We start from the raw sequence: 18650 nt of genomic DNA, 5'->3' as shown, positions 1-18650 counted from the left end.
GCCCTCTTCACCTCTTGTATCAGTTATTGATTGCTTTATATGTTACTCTGTATGTCAAATGTATGAAACCCACTTATTGTACAGCGCTGCAGAATATGTTGGCGCTTTATAAATAAATGTTAATAATAATAATAAAGATTATTTAAACCTAAAATTGGTTTGCCTCCAGTAAGGGCTAATTATATTTTAATTAGGATCAAGTGCAAGGCACTGTTTTATTATTACAAAGAAAAAGGAATCATTTTAAAAAATGTAATTGTTTGATTAAAATGGAGTCTATGGGAGATGGGTTTCCTATAATTCTGAACTTTCAGGATAATGGATTTCCAGATAAGGGATCCCCTACCTGTACTACAAATGTATTTAGTGACATGGGTAATATTTTGCTAGCCCTTTGGTTTTGTGGAAAATGCAACTGAAAACATTGGTATAAAAATCAAACACATTTTCTTTACATTTAAGCTGGTCATACCTGTATATGCACCAAGATAATTGTATGAAACTACATATTGTAGGGTTCTTAAAAATTGGTAGATTTGTAAAAACTGGTCAATAAAATCTGTGCATGTATCCTTGCATCACCTACAATGCATTTCCATCACGTCACTTTCGTACGATTGCTGTCTGCCAATTATTTTATGTTTAGAACATCCTCTGATTTGTTAATTTTAGGACTTTATCCAACAATTTCAATCTGAATGCTAGTTTTAGATTGTTGCATTTAAACATACTATCAGTAATGTTTTTCGGAAGAAGACCACCTTTACTGACCAAGAAGCTGAAACAGATTGCCTTATTCTGAAATAGACTTATGGCTGAAAATCCAAATATTTATGGAAACATGAAATAGGAAACTATCTATGTAGCTGATTCATAAATGTTACCTATGCCCCCAACACAGGAATAGTAATAACTTTTGGGAGACGATCAGCAGAAGAATTATGGGGGCCCACCTAACTCCAAACCAAATGAATTAAGTAGTTCAGCTGAAACACTCGCTCTTCCCTATCCATCCCAGCTCCCTTTCTATTGCCATTTGGGCACGGTCACACAAGTCCGGACTCCAGAATGATATTATGGTTCCAGGTGGGAGCAGGCAGCTGTAGATGGGACTGGGCACTGTGTGCAAACTCTTCTAATAAAATGGTAGCCAGGTTGATGATAGAATATAAACTAGGGCATAGGAGCAAGGTTAGCTATAGGGCATTGGCATGCATCCATATTTACTAACTCATTGCCAAATAAATACTTATTACGAGGGGACATGATTACTCTGTACAAGTACATTAGAGGGGATTATAGGCAGATAGGGGGTGTTCTTTCTCCCATAAAAATGATCAACGCACCAGAGGCCACCCCTTTAGAGTAGAGGAATAGAGCTTCCATTTGAAGCAGCGTAAGTGGTTTTTCACGGTGAGGGCAGTGAGGTTGTGGAATGCCCTTCCTAGTGATGTTGTAATGGCAGATTCTGTTAATGCCTTTAAGAGGGGCCTGGATGAGTTCTTGAACAAGCATAGTATCCAAGGCTATTGTGATACTAATATCTACAGTTAGTATTAGTGGTTGTATATATAGTTTATGTATGTGAGTGTATAGATTGGTAGGTGTGGGTTGTGTGTGCTGATTTTACTTGGAAGGGTTGAACTTGATGGACTCTGGTATTTTTTCAACCCTATGTAACTATGTAACTATGTACAGATTAGCTGCAAACTAAACATGAGTTTTAGTTCCATAATAAGATCATGTGATACAGTCGCAGTCCCCCACACTGGAAAGTCCTTTGTTTCTGTTAATACAAAAAATGCAAACCATGAAATTCAAAAATATCACAGGAAAATCATTTTCATCATTTTCTGTGAAATGAGGAGAACAAACAAAGGAATGGCACTTCTATAGGAATACTGATATCTAAAATTAGATCTTGGGAAAATAAGTGGGGGAGAGGCTGACTACCTTGGACACATTGAAATAGTGTTTTCTATCACATAAGACCGGGAAATGCATCAACAAGGGGACCCACCAGGAAAATAACTGTCAGCAACATATAAGTACTATATCTGTAGTAACATACCTCATTTAGTATTGTCAGTTATTGCAGTTATTGCAGTTCTCCTATTGCTATAGTTCTTTATTCTGGGTTGCCTTTCCATTCAGGTCTTTTTCTCTGCTCCTCTTTAGAAGGTTCTCTATTCCAGCATCATCTTGGGAGGGCTCCTGCTTCTCGTGGTGCTTTCTGTAGCTTTTGACCAGAAATTGACATTTACTAAAGAAAACCTTGTGCAGTAAAGTGATCATGATTGCCACACCAACAACGTACATTATATTTTTTCCCATACTTGAACAGGCCACAATCTTGCTGGACCACCCCTGTTCCTTTAAGCTTTAAAAGAGAACCACATGGGGTAGCCTTCTCTTTGACTTCTCAAGCCACCTATGCAGAAGGTCCACGTGCCAACAGTAATATGTGTATTATGTAAAATTCCTGTATTGGTTACATATATCCATACCTTTTCCATTTAAAACAATGTATCTCCCTAGTATTTTACAATATTTGCTTTCCGTCAAATCTCAGCATCACATCTAGTAGAGTTAACATCAAAGGGAAATATCTACTTATTTCAGGCAGCACAATTCCTAATTATATTGTAAGACACACCTGTTATCGTCACTGCAAATCTTACCCATGCACCAAATATAGTGCAATAGTCTTCTGACCACTGTCGCCACCACTGTAGAAGACTATAGAAGACTATACATTCCTACACTGAATGGAAAGCATTTTTAACCTACTGTGGATCTAATACGCTGAAACCTAACTTAAAAAATAAACCTGAGAATTTGCAGAGCTAGCTACTGCAGCCCAAACTGAAAAGTGATACACATGGTAACAAATTACTGAAATTAGGACACCAGCCGAAAAAATGAGTTTAAAGGGGACCTGTTAGCCAAACGTAAAAAGCTGTGTATTAAAACTGCGTCTATAACTGAAACTCAAAGTCTTTTTTGTTATTAAAATATCCAGGCCAGTTTAAATGGTATATTTAATATATATAATATATATATATATATATATATATATATATATATATATATATATATAATATATAATATATATTGCCTGCAGGCAGGCAGTTACTTTCACTTTCCATACTGCAATTCCAGATGTAACTGCACCATTCTGGCGCAGTGGTATAATGCAACGCTTGTCTTAATAACAGTGTTTACAAAATGGTGTGTGCTCTAACTGAGAATTGAATTGCAAGACTGAAGGAAACAAGATTTCAATCATTTATATAGAGTAAGTAAAGTTTTGTAAAAAAAAAAAAAAAAAAAAACATGGTAGAATAGAATTTGGAGTTTTTGTATTTATTAGGGTGACAGTTCCTCTTTAAGAAAAAAACCATTAAGAGTATATATTACTTTGGGTTTGATTATTTTTTCATTTTTTATTTTTTCAGCATGACTCATTTCCTTTATTTTTTAGGGATCACCCCGTTGCCACTTCAGCACCAATAGGAAAAACAGACCAACAGACTGATTACCTTGAACATGCCTATAACCAATAAACATTATCCATAATGACCCCACAACTAAGATAGTGAAGTTGATAGTTAAAAGATGGAATACACCCTCGGGTACTGAGAGAGCTAGGGTCAGAATTACAGTGGCCCTTGTTTCTGATATTTTCAGACTCGCTTTCATCAGGTATGGTACCTACGGATTGGAAGAAAGCGAATGTCATTCCTATATTTAAAAAGGGAGTAAGATCTCAGCCTGGCAATTATAGGCCTGTAAGTTTGACATCCGCGGTGGGCAAGTTATTTGAAAGCTTGTTAAGGGATCACATACAAAATTATGTACTGGAGAATGGCATTATGAGCAGTAATCAGCATGGCTTTATGAAGGACAGGTCATGTCAGACCAATTTAATTGCTTTTTATGATGAGGTAAGTAAGAAGCTGGACAGTGGGGATGCAGTAGATATATTTGGATTTTGCCAAAGCATTTGATACCGTTCCCCACAAACGACAGCTTTCTAAACTAAGGTCTATTGGTCTTAGTGAAGTCATTTGCACATGGATAGAAAACTGGCTACAGGATCGGGTACAGAGGGTGGTTGTTAATGGTACATTCTCTACTTGAAGTAAGGTTCTCAGTGGGGTCCCTCAGGGTTCTGTACTGGGTCCACTTTTGTTTAATTTGTTCAAAAATGACTTAGGGGAGGGTATTATAAGTAATATATCAGTGTTTGCAGATGACACAAAACTCTGCAGACCAGTCAATTCTATCCAGGATGTAGCATCCTTGCAGCAGGATCTTGGCCAACTTTCAATCTGGGCGGCTAAGTGGCAGATGAGATTTAATGTGGATAAATGTAAGGTCATGCACCTGGGATGTAAAAATATGCAAGCCACTTATATGGGACTGCACTAGGCAAATCCATAATGGAGAAGGACCTTGGAGTCCTTGTAGATAATAAACTTGGCTGTAGCAAGCAATGCCAGGCAGCAGCTGCAAGGGCAAACAAGGTTTTGAGCTGTATTAAAAGGGGTATAGATTCACGGGAGGAGGGGGTTATTCTTCCCCTTTACAGAGCGCTGGTAAGGCCCCATCTAGAATATGCTGTTCATTTCTGGTCTCCAGTGCTCAAACGGGACATGATTGAGTTAGAGAGGGTCCAGAGAAGGGCAACTAAGCTGGTTAAGGGTATGGAAAGTCTCAGTTATGAAGAAAGACTGGCCAAGTTGGGTCTGTTTACGCTGCAGAAGAGGCGCTTAAGGGGTGACATGATAACTATGTATATAAGGGGATCATATAATAACCTTTCTAATGTTTTATTTACCAGTAGGTCCTTCCAACGGACACAAGGGCACCCACTCCGTTTAGAAGAAGGGAGGTTCCGTTTAAATATTCGGAAAGGATTTTTTACAGTGAGAGCTGTGAAGTTGTGGAATTCCCTCCCCGAATCAGTTGTACTGGCTGATACATTATATAGCTTTAAGAAGGGGCTGGATGGATTCTTAGCAAGTGAGGGAATACAGGGGTATCGGGGATAGCTCTTAGTACAAGTTGATCCAGGGACTAGTAGTTAGGCAGGTTATATATAGGCATTATGGTTGAACGTGATGGACGTATGTCTTTTTTCAACCCAACTTACTATGTAAACTATGTAAGTCTTTGATAAATGGTGTGATTTTCAAGTTCATTTATGATTTTTTATTGTATGATAATCCACTTACATTCTCCCCAAACACACATAAATGGTTATTTAAACCATCAGGTAAAGCTATTGTTTCAGTCACAGGGTCCCATCTCCAACATTTGGGGAAAATCTCTCTCTGGCATACTGTCTGTGTAGAAAATGCCTTTAATTAGCTTCCCCAAATGCAAACCCTCCGCCTCCCCAAGGTGTGAATATGGAAGAGAAGAATCATTTTGAATAATGGTGAATTCAGTAAAAATCTATATTACTTTGTAGACAATATTTTCTTTGGTATGGAACAGAAATTGGACCCCTTTATATGGCAGAGTTTAGTAATACAGGTATGGGATCCATTACATGGAAATCCCTGTATCCAGAAAGCTCCGAATTACAGGAAGGCCATCTACCGTTGATTCCATTTTAATCAATTCAGTTCACATTTTTTTAAAATTTCCTTTTGCTCTGTAATGAAAAACAGTCCTTCATCCCAACTACAGTCAACTATGTTTTCTGGTGGACGAGGGAAAAAAACCCGTAAAACATAAAATTGGGGTACGTAAAAGTAGCGGTTAATGAATCCTTATTGGAGGCAAAACAATACTATTGGGTTTATTTAATGTTTGAGAAAATGGGCAGGACTGAATGACAACATTTGGAATAGTTTCAACAAAAATGAAAAATTGCCAAGACATTGGCAATGTACTACAAAGAAAGTGTGTCAGGGTTTGGGGATTAAATATACATTGGTGAACATTCACATCACTATGTGACATTCCTCCAATTCGAAACATTGAAAAACCACTAATTTAAAATTTTAGCCAGCAAAATTTTGGTACATTACACACGATTTTAAATGAGAAGTAAAGGTAAGCTTTATCAGAAAAGTTTATGTAAATACAGCCATAAGCACTCACAAAAATGCTGCACTGAGTTCTCTTTCAAAAGAACCAAAGGATTTCTTGTCCCTTTGTTTTCCTGTGCAAAAGTCAGTACAGTTCTATTCTCTCTCCCCTCTCCTGCTCCCCCCTCCCCCAAGAATGCTAATAACTCCCTCCCCCCACCTTAGGAATGTGTGATCTGAGCCAATCAGCAGGAAGTTTCTCATAGTCTTACAAACTGCGCATGTACTGTACATTGGTCTTGGTGAAGGAACAAGGCATTATGGGAATTCTTAACAGAGCTCAGTGTTTTTTTTTCCTATGAGGCTTCTGATAATGTGAACGGGAGAAATATGGGGAGACTTAAGGGCACAATTGAGAGAAGTGAAGGTATGCCTGCAGCTTGAGTTTAACTCTTTATTAGCCTTTCCTTCTCCTTTAAGCAATGATGCAAAAAATATGCCTGTTGTATTGACATAATTGACAGTTATATAAGGAGATAATTTTGCACTTTAGTAAATATGTCCCATAGTATTAAATGGTAAGAAAATGTTGCAACGGCAGGTTATGTAAGACTGAACCATTATTATGTACAAACGTGTGAACGGTAATTTAGTAAGTTCAGATTTAAGCAAACATAAAGGCAGAATATGGGACAAGAAAAAAAATGGTTTGTTTCCATGTCTGAATTGCATTGTGTGCAATGTGTATTGTACTACACATCATATTAAGAGTTATTCAGTTAGTATTTAAGGAATTTTACCAAATGCACCACCATAGGTGTCATTTATATATACTTATACTAGGAAATTCAGTTTTATACAGTTTTAAACTACTAGTAGCAGGCTTTCGGCTCAACAGGTCAAAATGTTGGCAACCTTAAAAAGAGAGTGCACATTATGTTTTGGGGTTCTGTAGCAGCCCAAGGCAACCAGAGATCTGTTTCTCTGAAGATGCCCCCAGTAGCCCCCACCAAACGGACTACATGAAACAATAGATTTGAAAGGTTTCTAGGATAAAGTGAACAAACATTTGTAAAATGTTTCATTGTTTAACTTCCTTCGGAATTTTGTGTTGCATTGTCTTTTCTTTGGACTGAAATTTTTGTATTTCTGAATATGGAAGCTTCGGAAAAGAGGAGCCATGATGTAGAAATGAAAGAATGTTCCAGCATTTATTTACTGAGATTTCTTTTTGTCTATTTATAGCACAACTTGGGACACCTTGAATTTTTTTCCTGGACCCAAACTGGTAAAGTCAGAATTTCATTTTTTGTATTCATTTTTTAAAATATATGTATATTTTTAAAATGGTTTTATTCACAGTTCACATGTTAGAGGAATTTGACTGCATTTTTTATCATTGACTGAAATATGTATGATATATGGGTTTAAGTAATAAAAGATAGGTGTAGTAACCTATAGCAACCAATCATCAGAAAGCATTTACTGGTCACCTGTTTACTGGTAGCACTGTCAAAACTATAGGGCTCATTTATAGCTGCAACTGCAGTTGTGGTTGTCCAAAAAGTGATGTTCAAACATGCTTGTTGCACTCAGTGCTGCTGCTGCATCGTGTCCTATCTCCTCTTTGGAAATGTGTAGAAGTGTAACTCTTGATGCTGGGGAATCCTCTACCTACAGGCATCTCATGGGTGGCGGTAGCTTCAGGGTCCCCACAGTGGCTTATGTTAGTTGACACAGCGTACATGTGCCTGCCCTAGAGAATCATGCATCACACTTCATTTTGACATTGGATGCCACAAATAACGCAGTCCCAACTACAATTCACAATGAAGCAAAAGCAGAATTGCATGTGGAATTTGACACATCGGATGCAAATGCAGTCACAACTATGCTGGAGTTATGGGGAAATATGCTGCAATTTGCATCTGAAATTGCACATTGCAGATGAGCCCTGGTGACTTGAAAATTGCACAATGTAGAGACAATAGTAAGCAAAGTCGGGTGGTGCTGTGCACTAGAGCAAGGGTCCCCAACCTTTACTTGTGAGCCACACTCAGGTGTAAAAAGTGTTGGTGAGCCACACAAGCATAAAAACAGTACTTTGAGGATGCCAAATAAGGGCTGTGATAATTATTTGGTAGCCCCATGTGGACTGCTGGCCTGCAGGGGGCTCTGCTTGGAGTAAAACTGTGTCTCTGTGCTTCCAAAACACATTTAAAAATGGGCACCTACTTTAAAGCCGCTGGGAGCAACATTAAAGGAGCAGTTCAGTGTAAAAATTAAACTGGTTAAAATAGATAGACTGTGCAAAATAATAAATGTTTTTTCAAATGTAGTTAGTTAGGCAAAAATGTCATTTATAATGGCTGGAGCGGGCAGATGCAGGGCCAGAACTAGGGGTAGGCAGAAGAGGCACCTGCCTAGGGCGCAACAGCGAGGGGACGCTAGGCAGGTACCTCCGTTTTTACTTAACTAACTATATTACAAATATTGTTTATTTTGCGCAGGCTATCCATTTTACCTAGTTTCATTTTTACACTGAACTGTTCCTTTAAAGTGGGTGGTGAGCAACATGTTGAGCAACATGATCCCTACAGTAGTCAGTACTGCAGCTCAGGACAGGTCTTGGCCCAGAAGTTCTGTAAGTTACCTTTTAGTTTTGTCTTAAGCTTAGCTATTTCTATATTTATGTTCACAACTTGCACACATATGGGAAAATGTAATATGTATTGCTAAAGGAAAAAATGGTTGCCATGGTACCAAAGTGGCGCTTTGCGACAATTTTGCTAATTTTTTTGTTTGCGTGAGTGCACAGTGCATGTAATAAAACTTCTTAACTTATTTTCATGTTTAGATTTACACCATCTTTAAGCAGGTATTAAACTTTTGCAATGTAAGAAATGTTTAGTAAGCAGTATTACATTGCGAGCAGAGCTAAAGGTTTGCAAAAAGGCCTTTTTACAAACCACTTGCGATTTTTTTTACACAAGAAGCACTTAAGTAGTATCCAATGCCCTCGCAACATTGTGGTCTCTTCACAAAATTAAAGGGAAAATGCACCCCCTTTTTTTGTAGAAAAGATGCATAAAGACTCCCAGAGATAAATATAAATGTCTTTTTTTTACCCAAAATACCTGATACCCCAGATTAAAAGAAACCATGATACTTGTAGAAGCAATTTCCCAACATCCCTTAGACATATAATGAATTACAACCCTGCTCTTATCTTGTTCCAATGTGTAGTGTTGGATTCTGCAAATGCAAGTCCCTCTTCTTGCTTTGCAAGTCTGTGCAGCACCCACTATGCCAGTGATCCCCAACCAGTGGCTTAGGAGCAACATGTTGCTCACCACCCATTTGATGTTGCTCCCAGTGACCTCAAAGTAGGTGCCCATTTTTTTAATTTTTTGCTCGGAGGCAAGGCGAGCAGGCCTGCAGTCCACATGGGCAAATAGCCAATCACAGTTCTTATTTGGCACCGCCAAAAAACTTTGTCCCAGAATCCATCACTTCACAAGGTGAGGGAGGAGCTTATTACAGTGTAACTTGGGGGGGGGGGCAGTGCCTGGAAACAGAGAGAGTCTACTATGATTTCCTTTTAGTCAGGCCAAATACTGGTTCATTACAACTTCTCCACCTGTAGGTTAGTCCTCCAACTTAATAGCTTTCTTCACTCCTCTAGCTGCTGCCATTCTGAGAGAGACCACATTAATTTTGGTTCACCCCGACCAGGTCTACATCTGAGCACTATCCTAGGCCATTCCTCTGCGGGCTTCTCTTCCATGGCTCTTCTTAGCAGGTTCTCTCTCCACCTACATCTTGATGTTCTTCTTGCTTGTGCAAGAACCTTATGCAGCTTTCTTTCAGGGACCTATAGGTGGGCAGAAGTCTTAAGACCCACATTACACATCTCCACAGGAGCAAAATGGGCTGATGCAGCAGAGAGATTACTATTACAACCAGCTTGAATTCCATGTATATGTTGGTATAAGAAAGGATATCACCATGTAAAGAAAATGTGTCAGTGTTTTGTTGAATAGAGCACATCAGCTTGCGAGATTACTGCTGTGTAAGGAGCAGATTAGATAATGCTCAGAGCTCCCATCCGTGCACTGCAGAGATATATGTGATATATTAGAATCTTCTGCTTCCACTGAAGGATTTTCTGATGCAGCGTGCCATTGCCAGTTACTGTGTCATTCATGCTAAAATCAGCCAAATATCACTAGTACCTCGAAGTGTATGTGTGTGTGTGGATTTTATTATGAATATTAATGGTATACAGTAGAATAGAACATGAACTGAACCAAAGGGGGGTGCTTTAGTTTCAACTGTGCAGTTGCAAAAGTATCCATGAAAACAAATACAGTGAACCCTCAATTTTGCATACCCTAATTTTAAGTTTTCCCTCATTTTATACCATTTTTTGGTCCCACCAATTTTATTTTAATGCATAGTGCATTTCCCCGATTTTACATTTTCCCAAAATTTTCATATTTCTTCCTGGTCCCCTGAAAAGCACACTTGGAGGGAGGGGTGGGGAGATGTGAATGCGGTGGAGGCCCCTGAGGTACAAGGTCAAACTGGCAGCCCGGTGGGCCCTGCACACCCCAGTCCAACCTTGATCCTATTGCCCTCTTTCCATGTTGCTGCACTACCATAAGGCAGCTAATGAGGTTTAAAATATGTAATATTAATTAAGGGGAACAATCATGAAAAATGTTTTTACAATATTGAAAATATAAACTCTAGACAAACATTTTGACAGTTCATAGCTTTTAGAAATTTGGATGTGAGTGTATAGATGGGTAGGTATAGGTTGTGGGTGCTGGGTTTACTTGGAAGGGTTGAACTTGATGGACTCTGGTCTTTTTTCAAACCTATGTAACTATGTAACAATAAAAGTTGTTTAAAATTATTGAAGCAGCCTCCCATCCCCACCTTCCAAAGTTACTGTCTCCCTGATCTGCATCACTGACATCAGAAATGTGTGCATGGCAGAGAAGAGTGAAAACTGATTTTCTATGGCAGGTCATGAGACCTCACCCCTGAACAGCAAACATGTGCAAAGGGAAAGTAAAAGAATGGAGCCAGGCTGGTCTAGAAGTGGATGAAGCTGCATTTGTATATATAACAGTAAAGCAGCTTATTGTTTATATCCTTTATATCCACATATACACAGCACTTCAGGCTCTTTTGCATTTGGGTTTTGTGCTGCTCATCAGCAGGCTTAGATCAGCTGCCAGTCACCCTCCTGCAATTTACACACTCAGATACAAATCTTACTCCAATAGCCAGATACAGGTGTAACAAAAGAGTGTATAAAAGAAACTTCCTCCTTAAGGTCCCTTAGACCGATTCAGCGGCTGATCGGCCTGTGTATGGGCACTAACAATGGGCCTGCCCAACATCTGGCTTGAAATCAGCCAGATCTCGATCAGGCAGGTTTAATTTTTTTGTCAGATCAGAGACCACATTGCCTCGTTAATGCAGTTCCCGAATTGACAGACGCCTATGCCCGTCATTCTAAGCAAGTGGATCTTGGTGTGTATGGCCACCTTTTACCAGTGACACAGTGGCGCATTAATTATTATTTTTATTAACATTTATTTATAAAGCGACAACCTATTCCCCAGCTCTGTACAATAAGTGGGCTTCATACATTGGACATACAGAGTAACATATAAAGCAATCAATAACCAATACAAGAGGTGAAGAGAGCCCTGCCCAAGAGTTAATTTCAGCAATATTACAGACCTCTGCACAGGCAACTGTGTGTGTATAGGCACATAGATTCCTGTATGTTGGATTCACATACACTACTCAATGTCTTTCAGTCAGAGCTCTCCTGTAGACTGACTAGCCAGGCTTTTAGGCTTATTGATTAGTCACTTGAGTCTAATCAGGCCCAACTGGTCAGTCTGTAGCATTTACTCTGCTATAGCCAGTCCATTGGTTAGCTCGCATACATATAAAGAGTGACTACAATGTTATTACACAAACAGTAGCGCAAATTATTGTTCCTATAACAAAAGGCAAATTGTAGTTTTATGGGAATGTGGAAGTGAATGCTCTAAAGTTATTGTTTAACTACAATTCCCCGCATCACCTGCCATCTCACTTGGCATGTAAATTTCAAATTTCTGGACCTTTGTGCTAAATAACTCGATTGCTGCTGCTACAAAAAGCAAGTGATATGTGGCTCCTTTCATGTTTTTCTTATAAATAACCAAGAAATAAAGTTCTATGTGTTTGTTAGTGACTCAGTTGTGTGAGATGGAAAGCGTCGGACAATTAAGGGTGAATTGGGTTGAATTTTTAGACCTTTTTCAAAGTATTTTCCAGGTTTCCTATCAAATAGGAAAGATGGTCAGATGGGGGTTCAACTTTAGATGTCAGTCAAGAATGGTTGGACCCCTCCCAGTCCCCTTTGCTCAGAACACATGGTGCCTGTAAGCAGGGCCGCCATCAGGGGGGCACAGGGGGCACAGTCGTCCCGGGCCCGGGCATTTTTAACTTCAAAGGGGGCCCGGCCGTGCTAGAGTTTTCTTAGCTCGGGCCCCCTTTAAACACCTACGGGCCCTGCGACTGTCATTGGCGGCCTCCAGCGCTATGTCCCACGGCCCCCGCTACACCTGCGCTTTCATAAGGTTGCGGCCCGTGCGTACTGACGTCACACGTACGCACGGGCACAACCTTGTAAAAGCGCAGGTGTAGCGGGTGCCGTGGGACATAGCTGAGGACGCAGGGAGGAGACGCAACTGAAGCAGGAGGAGCCGGAGGCCACAGAAGGAGCTAGAGGTAGCAGGAGAAAGCAGCAGGATGATTGGGGGGGCTTGGAGGATGCTGAGGGGCAGCTGGAGGATGCTTTTGGGGGGCCCTGGGGTAGCAGGAGGAAGCTTGTGGGGGCCCTGGAGGATGCTTGGGGGGCAGCTGGAGTATGCTTGGGGGTCAGCAGGAGGATGCTTTTGGGTGGCCCTGGGGTAGCAGGAGGAAACTTGTGGGGGCCCTGGAGGATGCTGGGGGGCAGCTGGAGTATGCTTGGGGGTTAGCAGGAGGATGCTTTTGGGGGGCCCTGGGGTAGCAGGAGGAAGCTTGTGGGGGCCCTGGAGGATGCTGGGGGGGCAACTGGAGGATGCTTGGGGGGGGCCTGGAGGATGCTGGGGGGGGGGCTGGAGTTTGCTTGGGGGGCCCGGGAGGAAGCAGAAGGATGGTGGGGGGGAGCCGGAGGACACAGGGGGGGAGCTGGAGGAAGCAGTGGGGAGCGGTGAGGAGACTGGGGGAGGGCCACCAATGTTTTAGGGAGCCCTGTGCTGGCTAGCAATATTTTAGGGAGTCCCTGAACTGGAACCAATGCAAAACGTAACCCCTGGCCACCAATGTTTTAGGGGGGCCCTGGCTACCAATGTCTGTGTGTCATTTGAATTGATGGGAGGGGTCACTGGGGGTGTGGCCATTGGGGGCATGGGAGGAGGGGGGCCCAGAAAATTTTATTGTGAGGGGCCCCATGATTTCTGATGGCGGCCCTGCCTGTAAGTACTTGGCCAAGTTAAGCAGTTTCCTATTCTTGATAGCTCCCCTTTAAAACACCAGTACACCATGGATATTCTGGTATTTATCACTTATGGTAAAGCACACTAAAGGCCCTACATTGCATGTACATTTTAATATAAATCTATAACTTTTTATTAGATGTTGAATTCAACATAAAAATGTCAGTGTCTTGTGTTTTGGTTTATTGTATAAGCAAGCATTAATTATGCAAAATATGCTACTGAACACACTGGCTATTTATTGAACATATTCTCACCCTTTCTATACATAGGGAGATGTGCTAAGGATGAACTATGATGACAAGGTGATACTAAAAGCATATGGCTTGCAGAACAAATGACACCTTGTTAGCAGTGCCGTGTCTCCCAGCCACTAAGGTGCTGTATTACAAAGCTCAGCTATAGCCTGAGAAGCCTTGTGTGATATGACATGAAAAATCTTGGTGTCTGTTCTGTTTTCATTGCCTGTTGCAGGCTATGGGTATCAGTTCCAGTATTTGGAAAACTGGGGAATCGATTTTACACCCCGGCCACAAAATAGCTCGTTGGTAATGTTGAGCTATAGGCTGACGAATGGTGAAAAATGGTTTCTTTCGCTGCAGAAGGGAGAGGATTTTTAAAGCACTGGCTGGTTAAAAGCTGTGGGGGAATATCTCCGTCTCTGCCCCGAGGCCCCTACAGTTTTAATGGTGTTCGCATGTTGCCAGCTGGACCCTGCCGGTGGGAGGTGTGAATTTAGAGCCAGTGGTTTACACTGCAATGTTTATAGTTTTTCTGCTGCAGTTAGAAGACGTCACAACTCATTTCCCATCTACGCCTATTGCTCTCTCGGCAGCTCGCCGATGCCTGCCTGCAGCCAAATGTCACTCAGGCTGAAATTAAATGTGGCTCAAGGAAGTGGTGGACTGGGAAGAAGCAGGTGGTTTCCCTTAAAATGTAACTCTTCCAAACTGCTTCCTTTCTTAACATCCATATAAAACATGTAGGAAGCCTATGGATGCTCTCTAACTATCCATGGCCAGACCTGTTGTTCATTATCTTGCTTTCTGATGCCAATGCCAGACAACAAATTCATTACATTTGTCAAGATTTTATATTCTGTTGCCATAACTTGTGTTTATAGAAAAAGAGAACATGCACACAACTCCCTGGGCAGGGGACCACACTTTGAGGTGATTGACTTGTACAGTGGGGTGTGCAGGTCTGGACTGGGATTCAAAATTGGCCCTAGCATTAGTACACAGAGGCCCAAACAGCCCCCACCAGCCCAGGGCAGAAACAGGGCAGAAACAGGGCAGTGCCGGCAAGTTACCAGGGACAGCAAAAAAACACTCCTGGTAACTTAAAGAGACAAAATTCTTATTTTTAGCAGCGATGCAGCCTCCCCTTGCCCCCCTCTGACGTGAAAAAGTTAAATGCGAGGGGGGCAGCAGCAACTTGGCTGCCTCAGGCGTACAGGACCCCTGAGGCCGTGCTGCACCAGCTTAAAAAATAGTGACTGTCTATGGCATCTTAGTGAGTGTCTATTGCATCTTACAGTCTTACAGCAGCCTCTCTAGCATTTGCCAGGCTACACAGATTGCCAGTACACCAGGTACACCATGCTCTGACTGGGATTCAAAACAGGCCCTGGCATTTCAAGTACACAGAGGGCCAAACAGTCCCCCATCAGCCAAATAAATAGTTATTGTCTATGGCATCTCACAGCAGTCCCTCTGGCATTTACCAGAATCCACAGATTGCCAGCATGGGCCTGGGACACAGCTCCTATAGTAAATGCACTGTACAAGTTACCCTATGGTCAGCCCGACCTGTGCATTATAAAGACACCTGCTACTACAATCTCATTGCAAAATATAGTAATTACTAAAACTCACAGTTACTACAAATAAGTAAGCTAAATATGTCTATGAAGATTTTCATTCATCCAGGTCATGGTATATCTAGTATAAATAAATTTGAAGCAACTGGACTTGTTTAGTAATCATTGAAGACGTTTCACTACTTATCCGAGCAGCTTCTTCAGTTCAACTGACTGGTATGGGAAGTCCTCAGCATATATACTGAGGATGAGTAGTGAAACGTCTTCAATGATTACTAAACAAGTCCAGTTGCTTCAAATTTATTTATACTAGATAAGTAAGCTAAATACATACATAATTAAATTATATGGGTCACATTATTGTTTCCAACCATCAAAATGATTTTGACCAACTGTTAAATCTACCTGCTCCTACCCACAACTAAACATACAGTACACGTCTATTTAGCACCATATAGTTTGCATAGGATTTAATTATTTTCTAGCTATATTGGACCCATGTTCTGTCCCTAAAAATAATATTCAATAGGTTTAATTTGTGGCATGGATCCTGCTCTCCCCAAAGCCCTAGGGTGGGCTCTTAATGCAATGCTGTTTTTTTTTTTCTTGACCTGCTTCTTAGGAAACATCAAGCAAATTTTACACAGATATCAATGATCTGAATGTGTTTCCACTGAATATTATGCCTCAAGAAGAGATCTCATTATTAATATAATCTGGAAAGCTTATATATTTTACAAATATCCACTGACCAATAGAATTGTGTATAAAACTAATGCACAGGGCATCCCTCGGCTTAAAAAAGTTATTATTGCAGCTACACGCATACCTGTTTATTTTTGCATTGTGTAGATACAATCTGCAGCTGTAGCTGCCTAGCTTTGTGCGTCCCGTCCGCCCCCATTCAGCACCATGCCTCTACCATTCAGCATTTGGACAGCGCACATTCCTCCCAGCCTTCTGCCGGCTCTGCGCAATGTACTTACTATACACCTTTTATTGGTGCAACTATGGTGCATATTAGAATAAGTTTGCCTCCTATCTTGTTGCTTTTGTGCAGCCACCCTGTAACTGTAGTTTTTGTTTTTAATGTCAAGCGTTCTCAGCGCCTCTTCCATAGCAGCAGCTTTGGTAACGTTTGTTAGGGTACCACTTCACCCATATTAATATCGGGCACCTCTTTGGTACAGAGTTAGAAGGACAGGGAATTCCGTGTGTTGGACAGGTTCTGGGCATGTGTCTGAATGTAAGGGTGCGACTGTTTACATACTGCAGATAATAGTTGTATCATGGAAGTGCTGACAAACTGGTGCTGCAGTGGGTGCGCTGTTCATGGTCTGAACCGACGGCTCACCGCCTGATGTGCCGATTCTCCAATGTGCAGCCACAGAAAGGCACTTACAGTACATTTTCTTGCCACTTACCTTACATTCTCCGGCTAAAACGTTCCAGCTGCCAGGCGCAATGTGCACTGTGGAAGTTAGGCTGTAAGCTAAGTTACCAAACTGATACATGGTTACTTTTCAAGCGTGATACATGAAATCAAAATAAATCTAGAAAATTGGGGTAGGAACAGTGTGTAAGTGTGGCTACACCAAGGGCCTAATAACCAAGGGCCATCATTGCCATGTTATCCTTTATTTATTGTTGTGTTTTCATTTATATCAGATCATTTCTAACAGAGTTTAGCCCCAGAAAAGAGAAAGCAGATCCTTATAGTCACTTATTCACCTTCTGTCCCAGTGCGCAGGGAAATGGCTTAACACAATGGTGCGCAGTAGTGCGTCCCGTTTGGGGTTGCCTGTAGAATGACAGTCTACGTACCCCCTCCATAAATATTGTTCAACTGCACCTCCCATCGTTGCTATGAGTGGGGAGCGCCTAAACCAGCTGAAGATCAGTTTCCAATTCCATTAAATATGTGCTGCCCGTACTGGAGAGTTCTCTGTCTGCTGCCCCCCTGCTGATTAAGCAAAGCGAAAGGGCTTGCTGATACCCAATACTAAATGGTGAAAAGGGTTAAGAGTTAGGGAAAGGGGTTAAGGTGTTAGATCAGCTTTCCCTGCACGATTCCTTTCATTTTATACAGTTCTGTGTTTAATGTTTGAATACTCCGGGGACTCCTCCCTCCCCCACCTTTTTTTTCTCCAGTATCGACTCTCTCTTCCTCTCCTTTCTCCCTTCCCTCCCCCTTTTATTGCACTCCCTTACACACACGCTGCTTCCCCCGGTCACTCTGCTGGTAGCCAGCAGGATCGCCTTGCTTTGGCAGCCCCGTGCGCGCTGGACTCCGGCAGCAGCCACCACAGTGCGACTGGGAAGAGAGCAGCAGCAGCGGGGAGAGAGAGAGAGGGAGAGAGAGGGGGGAGCAGGAGAGAGAGAGGAAAATACCTTCAGTAACGTAGCGTAGAAGGGGCGGGAGGGGGGAGAGAGGCGGCTGGAGGGAGGCGCAGAGGTGGAAGACAGACTGGGAGACACGAGGGAGAGAGCAGTGTGTCTGCGAGAGGAAAATCTGACTTGTGAAGAGCAGCTCGTGTGACCTAGCAGTACATGCTGTGCTCTATGGCTAATTCTGGCTGCCTTCTGCTCTCCAGCACTGCCATGATTCCCCACTCTATCTCCGGCCCCCCGGCATTCCTCTACCTCCAGCAGGTAAGACGCCCTGCATCTTTTGCTGCTTAGTAGTCTATGCCCACTTACCTGGCACATGCAATGATGTGTTGGGTGTGCGCCCTCTAGTAGTGGGGGGGGGGGGTCACATTTTAGGGTCTGCGCTCTGGGGTGGGTAATCATTATTTCTCTAATGTGATAACTTAGCCGGCTCTATTTTGCTGCAGTTAGTGCCTTTTCCCGGCTGCCTAAGTGGAGGCTGGGGAGTGGGTACCAAGCTGCTAGCCCCTGATTTTCCACCAGCAGCAAACGGTCCTTTAACTCTCTGACTGGTGATATCTTGGAGCAACTTGTTGGAATGGGAAGCTCAGCTGGTTAAGTTTGTTTTCCAGATCTGTGTTTTCCATCCCAGTCTCTGCACCAGCAAAGCAGCCCTATGTCATACTGTGAGGCAATGTGTCAGCCCAATGCAGTAGCACATAGAGTGCAAGTAGTTGGAAGAATCCCTGATGTACTGTCAGATGGAGACTGCAACCCTAACTGCCAATGCAGGTGAGAGCACCTCATTCATAGAGGCTGGCACTCACCTTGAGGATATAACCACCACCTTAGAGTAAG

General features: G+C 42.0%; 1 protein-coding gene across 9 annotated transcripts in view; it reads left to right on the top strand.

Annotated features, from left to right (window-relative positions):
* Window positions 1-18650, top strand: part of rbfox3 (RNA binding fox-1 homolog 3) — a 564559-nt gene that overhangs the window by 460834 nt on the left and 85075 nt on the right. For 5 of the 9 annotated variants that reach the window (XM_031894300.1, XM_031894299.1, XM_031894298.1 and 2 more), the window contains one exon: window positions 7290-7332. Coding sequence is in view for 4 of the 9 variants with exons in the window: in XM_004918569.4 (XP_004918626.1) it covers window positions 17973-18074 (102 nt within the window). In the remaining 5 variants the exon portion in view is untranslated. Of the gene's footprint in view, window positions 1-7289; window positions 7333-17613; window positions 18075-18650 lie in introns of those variants that run through there. The other 4 variants (XM_004918569.4, XM_002932517.5, XM_012952838.3 and 1 more) reach the window with 2 other exon arrangements.

Source organism: Xenopus tropicalis, chromosome 10 (assembly GCF_000004195.4).
Source record: "Xenopus tropicalis strain Nigerian chromosome 10, UCB_Xtro_10.0, whole genome shotgun sequence".
Taxonomy (NCBI): Eukaryota; Metazoa; Chordata; class Amphibia; order Anura; family Pipidae; genus Xenopus; species Xenopus tropicalis.
Note: the sequence above shows the minus strand (reverse complement) of the source record. Positions and strands in the feature narration are given on the sequence as shown.